The sequence below is a fragment of the Liolophura sinensis genome, chromosome 8, assembly GCF_032854445.1.
Source record: "Liolophura sinensis isolate JHLJ2023 chromosome 8, CUHK_Ljap_v2, whole genome shotgun sequence".
NCBI classification, from domain to species: domain Eukaryota; kingdom Metazoa; phylum Mollusca; class Polyplacophora; order Chitonida; family Chitonidae; genus Liolophura; species Liolophura sinensis.
The window spans coordinates 10,953,517-10,972,423 of record NC_088302.1 but is presented as its reverse complement, the minus strand read 5'-3'; the positions used below and the strand labels follow the sequence as shown (position 1 = coordinate 10,972,423).

The 18,907-nt window shown below is 38.4% G+C and overlaps 1 protein-coding gene across 1 annotated transcript in view; it reads left to right on the top strand.

The window, feature by feature from the left end:
- LOC135473181 (uncharacterized) overlaps positions 1-17,588 on the top strand; it is a 54,817-nt gene extending 37,229 nt beyond the window's left edge. Inside the window, exons 15-30 of the mRNA XM_064753025.1 lie at positions 2,588-2,686; positions 3,095-3,337; positions 3,867-3,984; positions 4,850-4,942; positions 5,545-5,635; positions 7,196-7,424; positions 7,845-8,011; positions 8,484-8,586; positions 9,808-9,990; positions 11,034-11,216; positions 11,641-11,755; positions 12,788-12,957; positions 13,534-13,710; positions 14,592-14,692; positions 15,322-15,533; positions 16,518-17,588. Of these exons, the coding sequence (XP_064609095.1) occupies positions 2,588-2,686; positions 3,095-3,337; positions 3,867-3,984; positions 4,850-4,942; positions 5,545-5,635; positions 7,196-7,424; positions 7,845-8,011; positions 8,484-8,586; positions 9,808-9,990; positions 11,034-11,216; positions 11,641-11,755; positions 12,788-12,957; positions 13,534-13,710; positions 14,592-14,692; positions 15,322-15,533; positions 16,518-17,128 (2,895 nt within the window). The 3' untranslated portion in view covers positions 17,129-17,588. The remainder of the gene's footprint in view (positions 1-2,587; positions 2,687-3,094; positions 3,338-3,866; positions 3,985-4,849; positions 4,943-5,544; positions 5,636-7,195; positions 7,425-7,844; positions 8,012-8,483; positions 8,587-9,807; positions 9,991-11,033; positions 11,217-11,640; positions 11,756-12,787; positions 12,958-13,533; positions 13,711-14,591; positions 14,693-15,321; positions 15,534-16,517) is intronic.
- The last annotated feature ends 1,319 nt before the right edge of the window (positions 17,589-18,907 follow it).

Sequence of the window (18,907 nt, the reverse complement as noted above, 5' to 3'; positions counted from 1 at the left end):
TTTTTTTTCAATGTTCCTGAGGTAAATCTGAGGTATAGGCATATGGCTGGAGTGTTCTTGAGGTACAGTACACCCCATATAGTATAGATGGGGTGTACAGGTAAGGTGTACATGAGGTGCACACCCCATATACGCCTCATCTGTACCTCACACTGAGGTGTACACCTCATGTCTGTTAGGGGTAGTATGTAAACTGATTGACGCACGCATTTCTAATGACTTCTGCTTATGTCATCAGAACTTCTAACAATGATCATCAGGCTCACACAGAAGAAGATTATTGGTTCTCACTCCATCTGCCTGTCTGTGTCTTGCTAAAAAACGATCACAGGTTTAGTTGATTGCAACTACCATAGCAACACATGTTAAATCCATATGTTGTCATGGTAGTACAGTCAACTTAAGTTATGATTATCCTGTACCACACCTGAGCTAAATGTACACATGCGCGTGTCAATATCTGAACAGATGTAGGTGATTCCATCAAGGGATGCCTGACCTGAGTCACCTATACTCTCACGTACATGTATGTTACAGTCCACATCTCAACAACTTGTACGTCACAAATTCGTCCACACATGAACCACTGGTACATTCACAAATGAGTGAAGCCACACATGAACCACTGGTACATTCACAAATGAGTGAGGCCCCACATGAACCACTGGTACATTCACAAATGAGTGAAGCCACACATGAACCACTGGTACATTCACAAATGAGTGAAGCCACACATGAACCACTGGTACATTCACAAATGAGTGAAGCCACACATGAACCACTGGTACATTCACAAATGAGTGAAGCCACACATGAACCACTGTTACATTCACAAATGAGTAAGGCCACACATGAACCACTGGTACATTCATAAATGAGTGAGGCCACACATGAACCACTGGTACATTCACAAATGAGTTAGGCCACACATGAACCACTGGTACATTCTCAAATGAGTGAAGCCACACATGAACCACTGGTACATTCACAAATGAGCGAGGCCACACATGAACCACTGGTACATTCATAAATGAGTGAGGCCACACATGAACCACTGGTACATTCACAAATGAGTTAGGCCACACATGAACCACTGGTACATTCTCAAATGAGTGAAGCCACACATGAACCACTGGTACATTCACAAATGAGTTAGGCCACCCATGAACCACTGGTACATTCATAAATGAGTGAGGCCACACATGAACCACTGGTACATTCACAAATGAGTTAGGCCACACATGAACCACTGGTACATTCTCAAATGAGTGAAGCCACACATGAACCACTGGTACATTCACAAATGAGCGAGGCCACACATGAACCACTGGTACATTCACAAATGAGCGAGGCCACACATGAACCACTGGTACATTCACAAATGAGTTAGGCCACACATGAACCACTGGTACATTCACAAATGTATGAGACCGCACATGAACCACTGGTACATTCACAAATGAGGAAGGCTGCACATGAACCACTGGTACATTCACAAATGAGCGAGGCCGCACGTGAACCACTGGTACATTCACAAATGAGCATGGCCACACATGAACCACTGGTACATTCACAAATGAGTGAGGCCGCACATAAACCACTGGTACATTTACAAATGAGCAAGGCTGCCCATGAACCACTGGTACATTCACAAATGAGCGAGGCCACACATGAACCACTGGTACATTCACAAATGAGTGAAGCCACACATGAACCACTGGTACATTCACAAATGAGTGAAGCCACACATGAACCACTGGTACATTCACAAATGAGTGAGGCCCCACATGAACCACTGGTACATTCACAAATGAGCAAGGCTGCACATGAACCACTAGTACATTCACAAATGAGCGAGGCCGCACGTGAACCACTGGTACATTCACAAATGAGCAAGGCTACACATAGACCACTGGTACGTTCACAAATGAGCATGGCCACACATGAACCACTGGTACATTCACAAATGAGTGAGGCCGCACATAAACCACTGGTACATTTACAAATGAGCAAGGCTGCCCATGAACCACTGGTACATTCACAAATGAGCGAGGCCACACATGAACCACTGGTACATTCACAAATGAGTGAAGCCACACATGAACCACTGGTACATTCACAAATGAGTGAAGCCGCACACGAACCACTGGTACATTCACAAATTTGTCAGGAACATAAGCAGTTATAAATCTGCCGTGGCCGAGGGGGTTAGCACGGCACAGTGACTCAAGAACTTCCCACCAATGTGGTCGCTGTGAGTTTAAGTCCACCTCATGCTAGTTTCCTCTCCGCCTGTATGTGAGAAGGTCTTCCAGCAACCTGGGGATGGTCTTGGGTTTCCCCCAGGCTCTGCCCGGTTCCCTCCCTCCATAATGCTGTCCACTGTCGTATAAATGAAATATTCTTCAGTGCGGGGTAAAATACCAATCAAATAAATGAAATAAAATGTAGATGTGCCCAAGTATAGTTAACTTTTCAGTATATTCTTCATGTCAAATACATGTATTTTAAGCTTTTTCTGGTGTTTTTTTTAAGAGGATCTGGGCTGTTGTTGGTGGTGTACTGAAATTTAAAACTGTTCTTGCAGATTGACTGGCCTGAGCTGGACAGGAATAGCACGGAGAGAGAGACAAAGATGATTTACAAGTTCACCTACCTGCCAGCTGGCTTGTTTAATAGAGGACAGGTAAGGGACAGGACGGATCAGTCCAGTTAGTCTTATTTAAGGTGAACCTGTGATTTGATCTCTTTATTGCTTTAATTGAGGTTTAACGCCTTACTGAAGAATTTTTTACCTTGGCAACATGGGTCACTTTCATGGGCCAAGGACAAACCAGAGTACCCAATAAATTGCCGTGCAAAATTTCCCCACGTGAGGCACAGATTTAGTGGTTTCCTGATAGGATTTGCAACCCCAACCCAATCTCCTTACCCAGCACTCCAACCCATCAAAATTAAGGGAATATTTCGTCTTGCCACAGCTTTTAATTTATAGTAGAAGCACTGGAAAGCTTTTCCAATTGTACAGTTCTTCCCTCTCCCTAGACCCATCGATACTTAATAACTAACATGTTTTGTTTTACTTGCTTTCCAGGTTCGTCTGTACCAGTTCTCAGATAGTTCCCTGATCTGGAAACGCGGATCCTTGCTGCGTAAGAATGGGCACAAGGCACTACTGCAGCAGACGCGCACGTCAGAACTTGTGGTTAAAGTTCAAGGTCCTCGCCCAGAGAACATTCTCTTTCTGATCCATGAAGTGTTTGAGGGCCTCATCGCGGAATCATTTCATGGAGTGACATACGACTATCTTATTCCGTGCCCAGACTGTCTGAAATCCGTAAGTTAATTTGACTTGTGTGAAATAATACTGCATAAATATTATTTCCTGCAGATAATGAAGGTTAGCTGAAGCTTTTTGTTTGTTTACAGTTCCTGCTGCTGTTTATGGCTTTTGCTTGTACCAAATGTTTTTCATATATAGCCTGAAGTGATGCCCCATTTATAACTGCAGCACAGGTGTTGGGCATGCTTGAAAAGCTTCTCAAGTTTCAAGTCCTTTTGTTTTATAACAAAATAAATGGATTACAATATTAATCTGAACATTTAAACAAATGCATTCAGATTTAAAACTTTTTTCCAACTGATGATTCCTTCACAAAAGTTATTATACAACACTCATAGAAGTCAAAAATTTAATAAAAAGAAAGTGATAACAATTATTTCAAATGAAATTGTCTTCATAATTTTGGAAATTTTCATACAAACCTGTATTTTTAACTCTGGGGAAAAGTGCATGGCGTTGTACATTTACCTGCATGGCATGGTTGCTTAGCTACAGCTTTCCGTGGTGGTGTTTATTTATACAGGCGACCCGAGAACCACACATGTTTGCAGCCTCCACAGTTAGAAGAGCATCTGAACTGAAAGCCCCCTTCCTGCAGTGCATGAAATATTTCCACACAATCTCTGTCATTGATTTGTTGGGTAAGGTTACGGGCATAATGGCGAGACGAACGTGTATATCTATACTATTTCATTTGAGTGCATGTGCCCTTGTGTAACATGTATCATAATTCAGTTGTATTCTTCACATAGCCTATGCCATTAGCCTTGCTTTGTATGAAGTATGGAGTTCTTTATGCTTGTTGGGGGCCTCTGTGGCCATTGTGGTCAAGCACTCGCTGGCTTCCTCTCCGTTAAGGTTGACCAGCGACCTGCAGATGAGCATGGCTTTCCCCTGGGTTCTGGCTGGTTTCCTCCCAGCAAAATGCTGGTTGCCGACGTCTACATGTGAGTGAATATACTGTAAAACATCAGTCAAATAAATAAATAAATAAATAAAGTGGTACTTATTACGTTTCAGATATGCCTGTTGCATCTCAGTTATGCCTGTTTTGTTTCAGTTATGCCTGTTACATTTTAGTCATGTCACTGATGTAATCTGCATGTCTCTGTCATTATATGCTACTTTCTTTTGACTTCAAGGCAGGAACATGGTGGTGCATGACATCTTCAAGGCAGCACAAAAATTAAAGTTCTTTGACCAAAAAGTTAATGATTCTTATTAGAAAACTGGCACATATAGTGTCTTTCATGTTTCATCAGGAAATCAAGGTTCAAACTGTTTAATCAACAGTCAGAGAAATCAGATATATTTATTACTGAAATATTTTCATACCAGCATATTTTAATCTCTCACTGACATGCTCTTGTGAATTATTAGTCATGATAACTGTATCTCAATATTTTCAAACAAAACTAAATAAAAAAAATGCATGTTAAATGATACAGTGTTACATTGTGAATTGTTTAATCATATTTTCTCATTTTTGCACTCTTACCTTTATAGCTAGCATGCCACCAGACAATAACACAGACTATGACATTCACTTGGTGTCAGCAGTTAGAGGTCTCAAAGATCTAAAGAAAGACTTGTCAGCAGGTAAATGACAGGTCATTTAAATTCTAATTTTACCTGACTTTAGGTTTATCCACACAATGTTATTAATGTTTTTTCTCTACTTCTTGACCAGTGTTAACTGGGCTGAAGGTTTTGTCATCTCGGTGAATGACTTCACAGTGGATGTCTATCTGTCTGCTTTTACATCTATGTCTTACAAACATTATTTCCTGCACAGCTATACATGGTGATTATGACTATTGTTATAATACACATACTCATAGAGGTTTGGAGCGCTTTTACATTTCAGTGACATTAACATATTTGTTCAAGGTTATTTTGGTCATTAAACCAAATATTTCCTGAAAGTGCTGTGCAATGATACCCTGACACGTACTTGTTAGTGAATGACAAACCCCATCTGTTTCACAGTTGGCCACTTTGACATTTGTTTTCAAGGCAGCTGTTGTCCATTCCTGATACTTTTTCCAACAGTGATAATGACCAAGTCTAGGACTGTTGATTGTGAATTGTATAATATTTTTTCCCTTTTTGTGAAAAAGTTCTTCTTTTGTGATGAAAAATCTCTTGCATATTTATTTATTTCCCACTCACCTAAAAAGAATCTTTTGTTTTATTTGCAGATTTGTTTATTTCCTACTCACCTCAGAATGTTTCTGAGGCAGTTGGCCCAGACAAGGTACACTCTGATCTCATTGGTGCTGGCTACAAATGGTAAGTTGAATTGAGCCAATGTAGGTGAACCATTCCTTAACACATGTACTTTTTGTGGAGTACAGTATATCCTAAGTGGAAAGTTAGTTTAGATAACCAAGTCATTTACTGTGAAGATTCTCATTTATTATCATTTTATAGAGTGTTTGTTTGGTTTGATTAAAGCCTGAATATTCCAGTACAATTCAAAAACAGCGCCTTCAGGTACAACAGTTTATTTCTTAAAATGTGATGACAGTACAGCATTTTGATTATTTCTAGACAAGTGATATCTATAAATGCATTCCTAGTTTTTACCTAATTCTGCTTAAGCCATCATGCTAGGTGACATGTATATTGCTACTATTGAATAAACTATTTATGTAAATAGTTTATAATAGAATAAACCCCTAACTGGGGAAAACTGACAAGAGTCCGTGTATCACCTGTTATGTGTAATCATTTGGCTACTATCACGCTGTCTTCACTGCATTGGGTAGTAACTCTCGTTATATAGTATATCGTTTCAATACGTTATAAAGTTTTCCCACTAATTGTCATGGAAATGAGATGTTCTTCAGAACAGTATGTTTTTTCACCATAATCATGTCCAGCTATCAAACCCAGATCACTCATTATACATCGTCTTGTACATGAAGACTGTACATGTAATGAGTTGTCACCTTTAGAGTGCTAGTTCAGTTCCAAGAGGCCAGGCAGAAACAGTATAAAAATGATACAAAGGATACCCTATGGAATGTAGGGAGCACCACGGTTCAAAAAAATTTACGATGAATAACTCTACTTCCCCCCTATAAGTGAAGAGGCCTCAAAAACAAAATCTGCCATAGAATGTTCCTGATGTGACGTCACAATATTCCCTATGTGACGATGACTCAGGCAGATATGATGTTGAGTAAGGCAGCTATGCTGAAATGACGTTAAGCGCGCTTGAAAGCACAGTGTCATTTGTGGCTGATACCTCATTGATGATGATGTCTGGTGAAGTATTCTTGCGCGACATCACACGAAACAAAATTGAAAACGACAGAAAACTTTTGTTTCCGTGTCATCCACTCAAAGTCCATCTATCTTGATGGGTTGAGCACTGGCTATTTCAGTGAGGTTGTGGGTTCAAATCCAGCTATCACTGTTTTGGTTGCAGTTTAAAATCAAGAGGTTTGTCAGGTAGAGTGTTTGTGGTTAACACTGCATGGACTCTCGAGATTCCACCACTTATAAACCCAACAATCATGATGTAAGTGAAAACTTCTTTAGCATGACATTAATGAGTTGAGCATCACTCGTTGAGAACTGTCAATTCGTGATACCCCATCCCTCAACATACACTATATGCTTTATTACACAAAAACGAAAAATAGCATACCTGCTCATCTGGTACTTTAAATCGCTGAGCATGTCATTGTTATAACTCATGCTCTGCACAATGTCATGTGACCATATATTGACCAATGGAAGCCAAGAATTGTTCTATGAGGTGTAATAGTTAGGTTTTCTTTACATTTCGTGTATCAAAAGTCAGTCAGTGAAAACCTTGCATTGTTTTGTGTTGTTCCTCAGTTGGTATCCCAAAGATGGCCGCCTGAAGAATGTGGACCAGATGGCTAAGGCTCTGATGGACTGCCAGGTGTTTGTGGCTCTCATCTCTAATGAGTACGTCCTCGACAAAACCTGCTGCGACATCTTCAAGTACGCAAGACTAATCCTGAAGAAACCAGTCATCCTGGTCGTCGTGGGCAAGGGGTTTGAGTGGAGACAAAGCAAACTGGGCATTCTGCTCGCTGATGATGTATGTCCAAGATAATTATAATTTTGCACAGATATTATAATTTACTGACATAAATAATAAACACAATTATTATACAAGATTAAATTTTATTTGCATATGTGGTATGTAAGCATCTTGTGGATGGTTTCCCTCGGATTCTGCCAGGTTTCCTCCCACCATAATGTTGAGACCGTGAAATATTCTTGAGTAGGACATAAAACACCTGTCAGATAAATATATATAATAAATAAATTTTATTTGATAAAGGATGTTAAAGTTTCAGTTTTCTATGTTCCAATTTAATTTGATGACCAGAAAATTCACTGTTTTTTTTTAGGAATTCAATATGAATCTAATTTTTATCCATGTCCCATTGATGTCCACAACAGCTGAGAAAAAAAAGTTGCAAATGAAGATAATGAATGTTTGTCCTTTTCACAGCTGTTTGTGAATATGCAGAAGATGGAAAATTACCAAGAAAAACTGAAGGACCTGCTGGGGCTAATAAGGGAGAGAACTCACTTAGAGAACAAAGATGTGGAACATCCACCATGTTTCATCAGCTACTCCTGGCAGAACTCAGCTGCGGCTGTTTCCAAGGGAACAAGGTATGTGGAATTCAAAAGGTACATAAAACGGATGCAAATCTCATAGCTCAGGACCATCTTGCAAATCCAAGGTGATGCCAGGTTGGCAAGCAGTACATATATACACACGTAAAGCAGTTGCAGTACATACAATGCAAACTTGGATGTTCTGTGACTTTTAATAAGGTTATACTGGCTGGGATATTATTAAATTCAGTGAACTGATTTCTTTCCCATCTCTGATTGAACATCTGCAGTAAGTCTTGTTGTAACAACATGGACTTGCCAAATCACAAATTACAGTTACATTCAGATTTACCTGTACAGGTACTGATGATCCTAACAGTTGAATAATTAAGTACCTTTCCCAATCATTGTAAAAGTAAAATTAATCAAAATGTTGATACATGTGGTTTAACAGATTTAAGCTTGTTTTATTGATCAAGCAGATGGGTATAGTGACCATAAAAGAATGGAAACCTTGTGGTTTCAGGCACACGACAGGTGCCCTTGGGTTTGGTGACCCACGAGGAGTGAAGGACTACCTGGATGAGAATGGGGTCAAGTGTTGGATAGATGTGGAAAGAGTTGGAGTGGTATGTTACAGTATATTAATGAAGAGCGTGTTTGATATTCAGCAAATCTTCCGTATAAATTGTCTGAAATTCATCTTGTACACTTGGACATCGCTGTAAAGCTTCAACTTTTTCAACCTCTAAAGCACTTCTTGTTTACTAAAATTATTATGAATTAATAATGACCTAAAAATGATGTGTTTATGTCACAAAAGATGCAAGCTTCATAAAACTGTGCGAAGTGTTTCTCTACACCCCACTGTCTCAGAATGTTTCAAAAGATTGGTTGTAGAGGCAGTTAAAAAGGCCTTGTACCTAGTATAATATGAGTATGAGGTTCTTTCTTAGTCTTTTGTATGATTATCACTTTTCTCAGCCTTATCTATCACATATTAAAGGCATCTTTCAGTGTAATTTATGCACCTTTTCACTTCGATTTTTGAGAGAAATCTACATTGGTCGGGTTGGACAATTTCAGGACAGAAAGTATAGTTTTATCAGTCTGTACAGAATAATGCCTTCAGAATATGCTGCAATTAACACCTTGCAAACATGCAAATAGGTATATAAAATAGTAGGCTTGCTCTGAGTAAACAAAAGTTCATTTTCAAGAACTACAGAAATGACAGTTGTTTTCCTACTCTTTTGTCTGATTATGGCTGTATTTACCTCACAATAGTGTAATTCTTTCAAGAATATTTTCAAGAAGTAAAAAGCAATATAACTACCCTAATTCTTCAACCTTTTCACAGACAAAAGAGCAACTTTCAGTGCAATTTATGCACATTTTTAATTTATTATGAGACAAAACTATATTGGTTGGATTGGTTAATTTCAGGGCTTCACAAAAAGTATAATGTTACAAGTCTGCATGGAATAATGTCTTCAGAATATACCTTATAAACATGTGAAAAGGTTGAAGAATTACAGTATGTATTCTTTACATACATGTCCACTATCGAGGTTGAATGGTACAGAGGTATCAGATTTTGCGATATTGAATACCAAAATGAAGTCCGTAAATGTATATTCTTCAAGGTACTTTCTTAGTCCAGTGTGCGATTATCACTTTAAGAACAGCATCCTACTCTTTTGTCTTGACGATCATTGGCACATACAGATGTTTGTAGAATATTGTGAGGCCTTACTCTGATGTACTTTGTAATTTCTTCAATTATCAAGGCCCGGTATAACTGTATTAAAAACATTGCAGCTGCATTTATGGTATTTTATGCCCTACAGAACGGCTTGTTTGAGGACATTGCGGAAGGCCTGTTGAATGCCAAGATAATGGTGGCGTGCGTATCTGATGAGTATGCCATGTCTCCTAACTGCCAGTTTGAGTTCCGCTTTGCAGCCAACACACTTAAACTGCCCATTGTGCTAGCTGTGATGGGTACAGGGAATGCCTGGAGAGCCAAAGAGGTGGGTGATCCAAATAGGGTAAATCTTCAACCATTTCAACCTGTAAAGCACTTTTTTTTTCAGTGAAATTAATGCATACAGTTGCTATGAAAATGACACTAGAAGTGATTTGTCTGTGTCACTAATGATGCAACCTTCATAAAACTGTGCAAATTATTTCTGTGCAACCCATAGGTCTCTTAGGATGTTTCAGAATATTAGTTGTAGATGTGATTGAAAAGGTTGAAGAATTAGTTGAAGAAATTGAGCACTGAAACAGAAGAACAGTATAGTTACACCTGCTGAAATTTACGTCCTGTTGGAATGAATGAATGAATGATTGATTATGGCTGTACATGTGTGCCATTTGATCATTACTGGCAGCATGTTCTGACAGCATGTTTGAATGACTATAGTTAATTGTTAGGAATGTAAATAGTGATTTTCAGGATCCAGTACAGGATTTAGGCTCTGTTTCCCATGCATGGTGTCTGTATTTATTTGATTTATTTATTTATTTATTTGATTCGTGTTTTACACCATGCTCAAGAATATTTCACTTATATGATGGCGGTATTATGGTGGAAGGAAACCGGGCACAGCCCGGGAAAAACCCACAACCATCCGCAGGTTGTTGGCAGACCTTCCTACTTACGGCCAGAGAGGAAGCCAGCATGAGCTGGACTTGAACTCACAGCGACTGGATTGGTGAGAGGCTCCTGGGTCATTACGCGTTGGATAAGAGGTGAATCTAACACATATATACTGGTGTGGTGATAGTGAAAATGTAGGCTAAATGCTACTAAGAATATTAAATCAGCTTACAATGTAAATACAGGAAAATGGAACAGCATTGAATGTTGTAACCATCAACATTATCTGAACGCTAGTAATTCATTACTGCTTTAAGGCCATGGTTAAGAGATGTCTTTCGTTTAATCTACGTGTACTCCTCCTGGATGGCTCACAGTATTTATTCCTACAAGTGAAGCATGATGTCTTCTCTTTATCGATTTTGTCATGTCAACAAAGCGTGATGTTCTTTCTTTCTGGTATGACTATAGGTGGGTTTTCTCTCCATTGAGTACCCAATAGTGAGTTTCCAGGAGAAGAGTGAGTCTGCTCACCAGAAGCTGCTCACCCTGGTGAGCGAGAGGCTGAATGTGAACCTGGGGGAGGAGAATGCAGAGGTGAAGAAGAAGAAGAAAAATGAGATCAATGAATCTCACAAAAACATGTCCTTCCAGGTGAGAGAGCGTAAAAAAGAAGCACATATTAGCAATATAAAACTTCTGATCCTCCCGTTAAATGTAAAGAAAATGACCTGCCAGACCGTATTGTTGATGAAAACATGGCCCATTTACAAATACAGACCATAATAAGCCATTTTTTTCCTGTATGGATTTGCAATTATTCCAGAGAAGTTAAAGCAAACAATCACACAATAAATTTGTGAATATTCAGTAAAAATGTAGTATTATATACCCACGGCACCATAAAGTGGTCATAGCACATTATAGCTTAATAAAGCAGGAATCGTGTAATATTCCGTGTCATATTATCTGACTACAAGTTATGCAATCATGCCATGCAATGAGTGCAAGTGAACAATCCTTTTCAATCATCTCACAATAATGTAAACACATTTCATGTTTTTCTATCTGTTGACAGGAGCTGTATGAACTGGCACAGAGGAAGTTTCTACGTCAGGTAGCTCACTATGCAGCCAAACAGGAGGCTCTCTACCCACGTCTATTTGTTGCTGACTTTGTTCCTGATGATTCAGGTACTGAAGGTTATTAACACAACTTGTTATATTCCTGTAGATAGGAATTTGTTGACCAAAATGCTAGATTAGTCGTTTTAGATCTGTATGGTTACATTAAGCTCCACCAATATCAAACACAGAGTGCAGCTGGATACCTGGTAACATTCGTGTGCATTTCCTTGTGTATGTAATAGGCTGGTGTAGGAACTGTTGGGAAGAAACATTAAAGCAACAGTGTCTGCATAGGCTTGAAACTTTAGTTCAATCACAAATTGGGTGCGTTACATTTAAAAATATGTTACATTAGTAATGCTTCTCTTGAAGCTTAAAAAAATAAATTGTAACGGAAAGTACTGGTTGTCCACATTTGGTGCATCATCATATTGCTTCAGCATCAACCAAGACATGGGTTCAACCCCATTCTCGGACAGCAAATTTTCCATTCTTATTGCGGCCTGTGTGGCAAGGTGCTGTTGACAGCAAGATCTTGTGTGGACATACAAAACGTTTACCTAACCTGGTTGGCATCCATCAGTAGGATTTATGTAATGCTCAGGGAAGTTTCCCTGTACCCGTATAATCTGGGGCTGGTTTCATGAAGCTCACTTAACTTTGTCCTTAAATACCATGACAACATATGTTGTAGAGATATAAAGTGCACTTAACTAAGGGCTACTTAGCACTAAGTTTGCTTCATGAAACTGGCCCCTGGCTCCCATTTCATACACTTTAAAAGTAAAAGATTCTTGGGCATGGTGTTCAACAATAGTCAAGTAAATACATAAATAGATTGTTCAGTATATATTCTTTGAGAGCACTGTGAAACCTCTGAGGGACATACATATGTACAAACATCAGTTTTGATCAATGAAATTGTGTAAGTCATGTGTGTCAATAGCTTTGCTGTTATTAAAAAAAGAAAATGGCCAGTGTAAAAGCCAAATAAGCCCTGTGCCTCTGTACCTAATGCTTAACAGTTTAAAAATGTATGAAAACCTAATTTATGTTCTGGATACTTTATATCACTCATGAAAAGATAACTGTTTACAGAAAGCAACCATTCTAAAGAAGAGGCAAATGAACTGACCACAGACGAGTCCAGCGAGCGTCGGCCATTGGTGTCAAAGACCTCCAAGGCATCCATTGATATTCAGGATGATGACAAACAGGACTTTCACAACAAGAAGTACTGCTTCTATATCCTATGTGAACACGAAGAGGTATGTGCGACTTTAAAGGTAATCTCAGGTACAGGTACTGTCACTGTGTACTGCCATTCTGTTTGTCTCAGTCAATACTGTAGATGGTAGGTGTTCTCCAGACTGGCGTTCACAGCAAATCCTCTCAGAATGGAGCATTTCTCAAAAGATTAAAAATAGACTCTTTTAATATCAATCGCATTTGTCAAAAATGTTTAACAAATGTCTCATTTTATGACAAGCCTTTCATCTAAAGCGTTGTTCACAGGTGACACTGACCAACAAGGTCCTCTGCATGCTAAAAAACGGGTCTTATCATCATCTTATCATCATGTGATCTGAGTCCATCATTGCACCAAACAGTTCAGTGGAGTTCACAAGTAATGTGAATGACTCCCTCAGTGGCGAGAGTGTGGAAGTAAAATTGCAGTCATGTAAACCTGTAGTGTCAGGTGAATGGGAGTGTGTTTGAATTAAAAAATTGCAGCCATGAAAACAGAAAAAAATCAGTGTGAGGAGTGTGGAAATTGTTCCACACTCTGCTTATAATGAACCAATAACAGATGACGTACATATTGTTTGTGTGGCGTGTTGTAGGGTTGGCACTGCTGCTCCTCCCCCCTCAAGGCCCCGGACTGGTTTGGTCAGTCCAGGCTGGAGAAGTACTCCCCTTATCTAGCCCGCATCACCACCATCCTCCGCTACAACAGACAGCTCATGTTAAACTGTATGGCAGGGCAGGATGGCGACAAATACCTGCACTGGCTAGAACAGGTGAGCAGTAGGTCACAGGAATGTATTAAGTCTTCCCTCAGACCATAATTCCATGTCTGGTACAGAATGAGTGAGCACTGCAGCTGTAAAGAATAAAAAGTTTCTCTTCAAACTTTATTATTCCAGATTAGCATTCAAAGGGTTTACAATGTACTGCGTAATATGGGTTATCCGAAATTGTTCCCGCTATAAAATTTGTTTAGTCTCATTAAGTATATGTACCTGCAGTGGCTTGAACCGCTGAACGCCACCTTTTAGAAGTCTCACCTTAAAGTTGTGAATCATATCTCAGCATCCAAAAGTTTAGTATTTCGTTGAATAATATGCATAATCTGAAATTGTTCATACCGTGTTGATTAAGGTTTCATTTTTTTTTAAAATTATCAACAGGCTTGATTGATTGATTGTCGTAACTTCTACTGTGAAGGTCAGTTTTATGGGTGGTGGCTAATGGAGTACCACACAAGTTAGAATTGACAAACTTTCCCACATGTGATGAACAGAAATGCTCACCATATTAGGAGAAGACAAGTGTTAGACCACACGAATGACCTTTCAAGTGTCATTGACCTCTTGGTGTCACCAAGGCCCCATGAACAATAAAAGAAGGGGAATCCCCAAATTAACTATACATTCGTTCGTCAGAGAAATTGAAATTCAAGCACCTTTAACCAATAAGCCACATCTTCCACCAGTTTAGTGTATGAGTATGTATGCCACGCATACATGTTAAAAAAAGTTTGTCATTAACTTGCCAAAGGCTAGTGGTTTAACCTGAGCACTCCTGTTCCCTGCACCCATAAAACTGACCATACAATGATGTGGTGTTAAACCACACTCAAATAAATAAATAAATTTATGGAATTTGTTTTTCACTTCAGAACCCCCAAGCTGTCGAGTCCGACTTTCAGAGCACTTACCAAGACTTACGACAGGAAGTTATAAATGCAGACCAGTCTCAAACGATGGGGAATCTGGCACGGTATGTTGACTTGTAATTTTTTGGGCACATTCGTGATGTCAGGGGGTGATCTAACTAAATAGTGTGGCTAACCATTTGATTTTCATACACTGTAGCTGTCAGTCTCAAAATGTCTACATATGCAAGTAATCACAAAAGTGTAAAAAATCTTTCAATTAAGATCCCAAACATCTGAATCCCAAATCCTCAGATAGGTTCAAAATGCCTTGGATCAGCTCATCTTTGACTAATGGCACTAGACCGAGGAGGTCTGCTCGCAGAAGTGTCTTCTCTTTTGTCCATCCATAAAGTTGACCTAGGAAAATAGCTCATCATTCAGTGGTTAAGATGCTAGTCATTCGATCTTTAGGGCACTCAAGTCCTGATTTCACTGTTCATCATGCCTTTGTGTAGGAACTATATCATTGTCAGATTTTGTGTACGAAACACACAACATCAAACGAAATATCATGCAATATTCAATGCTTTTTAAGGAATAAAGATAGGTATGGATATGTAAGAGATGTATGAGTTCTCAAAAGTAGGCTTTCAGCGAACTGAGGTAAAAGTTCTGTAACCGGAAGAAAACAATATTTGTTGTAATATAATATTAATTTAATTACTTGTTTTCTGACTTATGACATTATTAGTTGTCACTTACCCAATGGCAAAACGATCTGGCTGTGCGAAGAGCATCAGAAAGCCTCAAGGGTCAGCATCCTGAGTAATGAGTTTGTTGGCATGACAACGGGCAGCACTGAGACAACAACTGAAAACCTGATGTTGGATCACCTGAGCCAGCTGGACAGTCATGCCCTTATGCAGCAGTTTGGCTCATCCGATAAAAGAACTAGGAAATCTGGTATGTTTACTATCTCTTACTCATGTTTAATATGAGTAAGAAGATGAAAGATAGTAAACCTGAGTAAAATTCTTTTACTCATGTTTACTATCATTTACTCATGTTTACTATCTTTTACTCAAGTTTACTATCTTTTTACTCATGTTTACTATCTTTTACTCAAGTTTTCTATCTTTTTGCTCATGTTTACTAATGTTTTACTCATGTTTACTATCTTTTTGCTCATGTTTACTATTTATGTATATATATATATATATATATATATATATATATATATATATATATATATATATATAGGCTTTATTTGGCCTAAAATTTGGTATGTACTCTCAGAAGCTTAATAAGGCTTTAATATGATGCTAGCACTGAAGTTTGTTGAGAAGAAATCAATCAAAGTTGGCAACAACTTTTTAAGTGTCCCTATAATGTGGATGAATCAATCAAAATTAAGCAAAATTCATCACTTAAAAAGAGTTTTGACAACTTCAGGTGAAATACAGTAGTCAAGAACAGGTATAAAAAATTTACAACTTAGTACATGTGGTCATGATTTTTTGTTTAAGTGTTGTCTATCTGTTCTTTAGTCTTAAATTTCAGAATCACTGTACTTTTTATAGCATTTCTTTCCATGAGTTAAACAATTAGAACAAAAAGCATGGACTTTTTTGATTTGAAACTTGTAATCCCTATCACTGGTAAAGGCAGTAACCTTGGCTGTGTTACAGTCGGAATTATTTCCTTCCCAAGCAAGATGGTTCCAAGGGTGTAACATCACATCATTCTCTATTGTAACATTGCAGTGCTGGTGAGCTACCAATTTATGAGCACAACTATATGTATACAGACACAGTGATGCATTACGGAAAAGAACACAACAGTATGCTGCATGTAATACATGGACTTTTTTTCAGGTTGACCATGTGCCCTCATTGTATTTCTTGTTCTCTTTTAAACAGAATGTATATGTTGTTGTATTTTTGATAGTTCATAAAAGACGTGCAGAGGGAAAGAAGAGACGGCCCAAACCACAAAAATTGCCCAAACCACACAGTGCATCTGTCAGAGAGACACCTGGGACAACAAATCGTACAGTGACAGCACCTGTGACAACATACCAATCAGCGACAACCACTGTTCCTGAGGATAGAAGTTCTTCTGCCATACCTGCTCACTTAAAGGTGGATGATGCAAATTTGCAGATTCAGAAACAGAGGGAGACCTCACAGGGAGATAACTCTGCACCTGTAATATTGAGTGAAGCCAGCGTTGCTAATGCCACACCACAGTCACAAGATAGTAGGGATAATGACAGCCAGAATGAATCTACAATTCAACAACCCCTCATAGAACAAAGTAGAAACTTGATTGTAGCATCACAATTGCAAAAAATGCGCAGTCAGCTGCATAAGGTAGAGTCTGACAACCCCACACCAAGACGTCAGACGATTGCGGCCGAAAAAGCGTCTGAACCAAGATCAGATGCCAGCAGAAACCCAGACTCTCGCCCTCAGCCCAGAGACCATGTGCCCAGAGCACCTCAGTCTGCTGGGAACACCCGGAGGGCTAACAAGTCTGCAGCATGTACCATTACTTGAAAATTGATCTTTTATAGGGAGAAAAAAATCATCGCTTGTGGCTGTTGGGGAGATAAGCTTGTACAGGCTGTGAACAATTTTAGGGTTGGCTTATTTATTCAAAAGTGACCAAGGCTTTAACCCAGAAAATCCTTTTTCCACTATGAGCCAATTCATGCTGATTCGGTATCCCTCTAAGGTGTTGATTTAAACCCTAAGTGAAATTTTTATTATGTGATCACTCTTTAATACTTGTCACAACCTGTGATTGAGAAAAAGGCACTTCTTGCTAGAGTTTATAGAGTTGACATGGCTGTCAAAGTTGATATACTGTATACACACATGTATTCTGGCAGAGGAGTATTCACTAATACATCACGATGTACTGTAAGGTGAGCGCCCTTAGATAGGTGATCTCCCTTGGGTGGGTGACCTCCCTTGATTAGGTTACCGCTGGTTAGATGACTTCCCTTAGTCGGGTGACCTCCCTTTGTGAGATGACCTCCTTTGGTCAGGTGACCTCCCTTAGAGAGATGACCTCCCTTAGAGAGATGACCTCCCTTAGTGACCGTCCTGCCCTTACTTTGGATCTCCTCAACTACAATGTAATACAGACCTCATTCCTATACGCACATTTCCCATAAATGACTACAGTATATACATGTAATATCGACATTTATTTTTGACCTTGTACTGCGAGCCCATAATTCAGTAATGAGAAAAGATTTACCACACTGTGCTATATTAAAGGTGTGATGTTTCCTCTTAAAGTGATATTACTGTGTTTTGTAAATGTTGGAACTTTCATATTTATATACTGCGATTCGGTGAAAATTCACAGTTGTGGACTTTGTAATTACTATTCATGTTCAAGGTCACGATTGTGATTGTGAACCTATTTCTGCAGGTAAATAAAAAAAAATTAAAAAATCACCAAGGGTAAATGCCATACACATATTTTATTGTGTTTTAAAGCTTTGAACAATTAGATATCAACCATGAATTGCTACGAAAATGTACACCGTCAATTACATTTGTATTTCGGATTAAAGAAGAAGACTTTGAGAAGTGTTTCACCTCAGGTTATCCGAAAAGGATGCCATACATTTATGACAAGTATTTGATATATTTCTATTTGCCTATCTAAGTTTTGTACTATAAATGTATTGAAATTATTGTTGATAATTTTATTTTTATGTTTTACTGCTGCAAGATATTTATAACAGCTGTGATTTTTGCTATGTAAAAATACCATACAGGTCATTTCTCAACTTGATGTATATTTTTGGAATTTGTATTTTAAACTTTTTCAGGACATAGTCTTTACATTTATCTATCAATCCACTAAGAATAATTTAATTTTTTTGTGTTATTTACTGCATATTTATGTTTACACTTGGTAGTGAAGCTGTGATACATATACTGACCTGTACAACTTTATTCTAGTACAGTGTATAAAATATATTTCTTTAAATATAGTGAGCAACTACATGTGTGTATGCTATTCAGTGCTGATATAAATTTATATTATGTATGAGACATGTTATTAAGATATCGGTAAATTATTGTCAGTAAAAATATTGATTATAAGGTATGTGTATTCTTGGATTAAGATGGACTTCAAGGTGTTTTATATGTTACTGGATGAACACATAATATTTGAAATTGTTATCCACAGAAACAGAGAATATTAATTTTTTTTAAAATTATCAGCAAGGTGACAATGAAGCTCCTATACATATTAGGGATTTTTCACCTGTGTCTTTTTAGTCTTATACCTAAAAAATTGCGCTGCTCCCT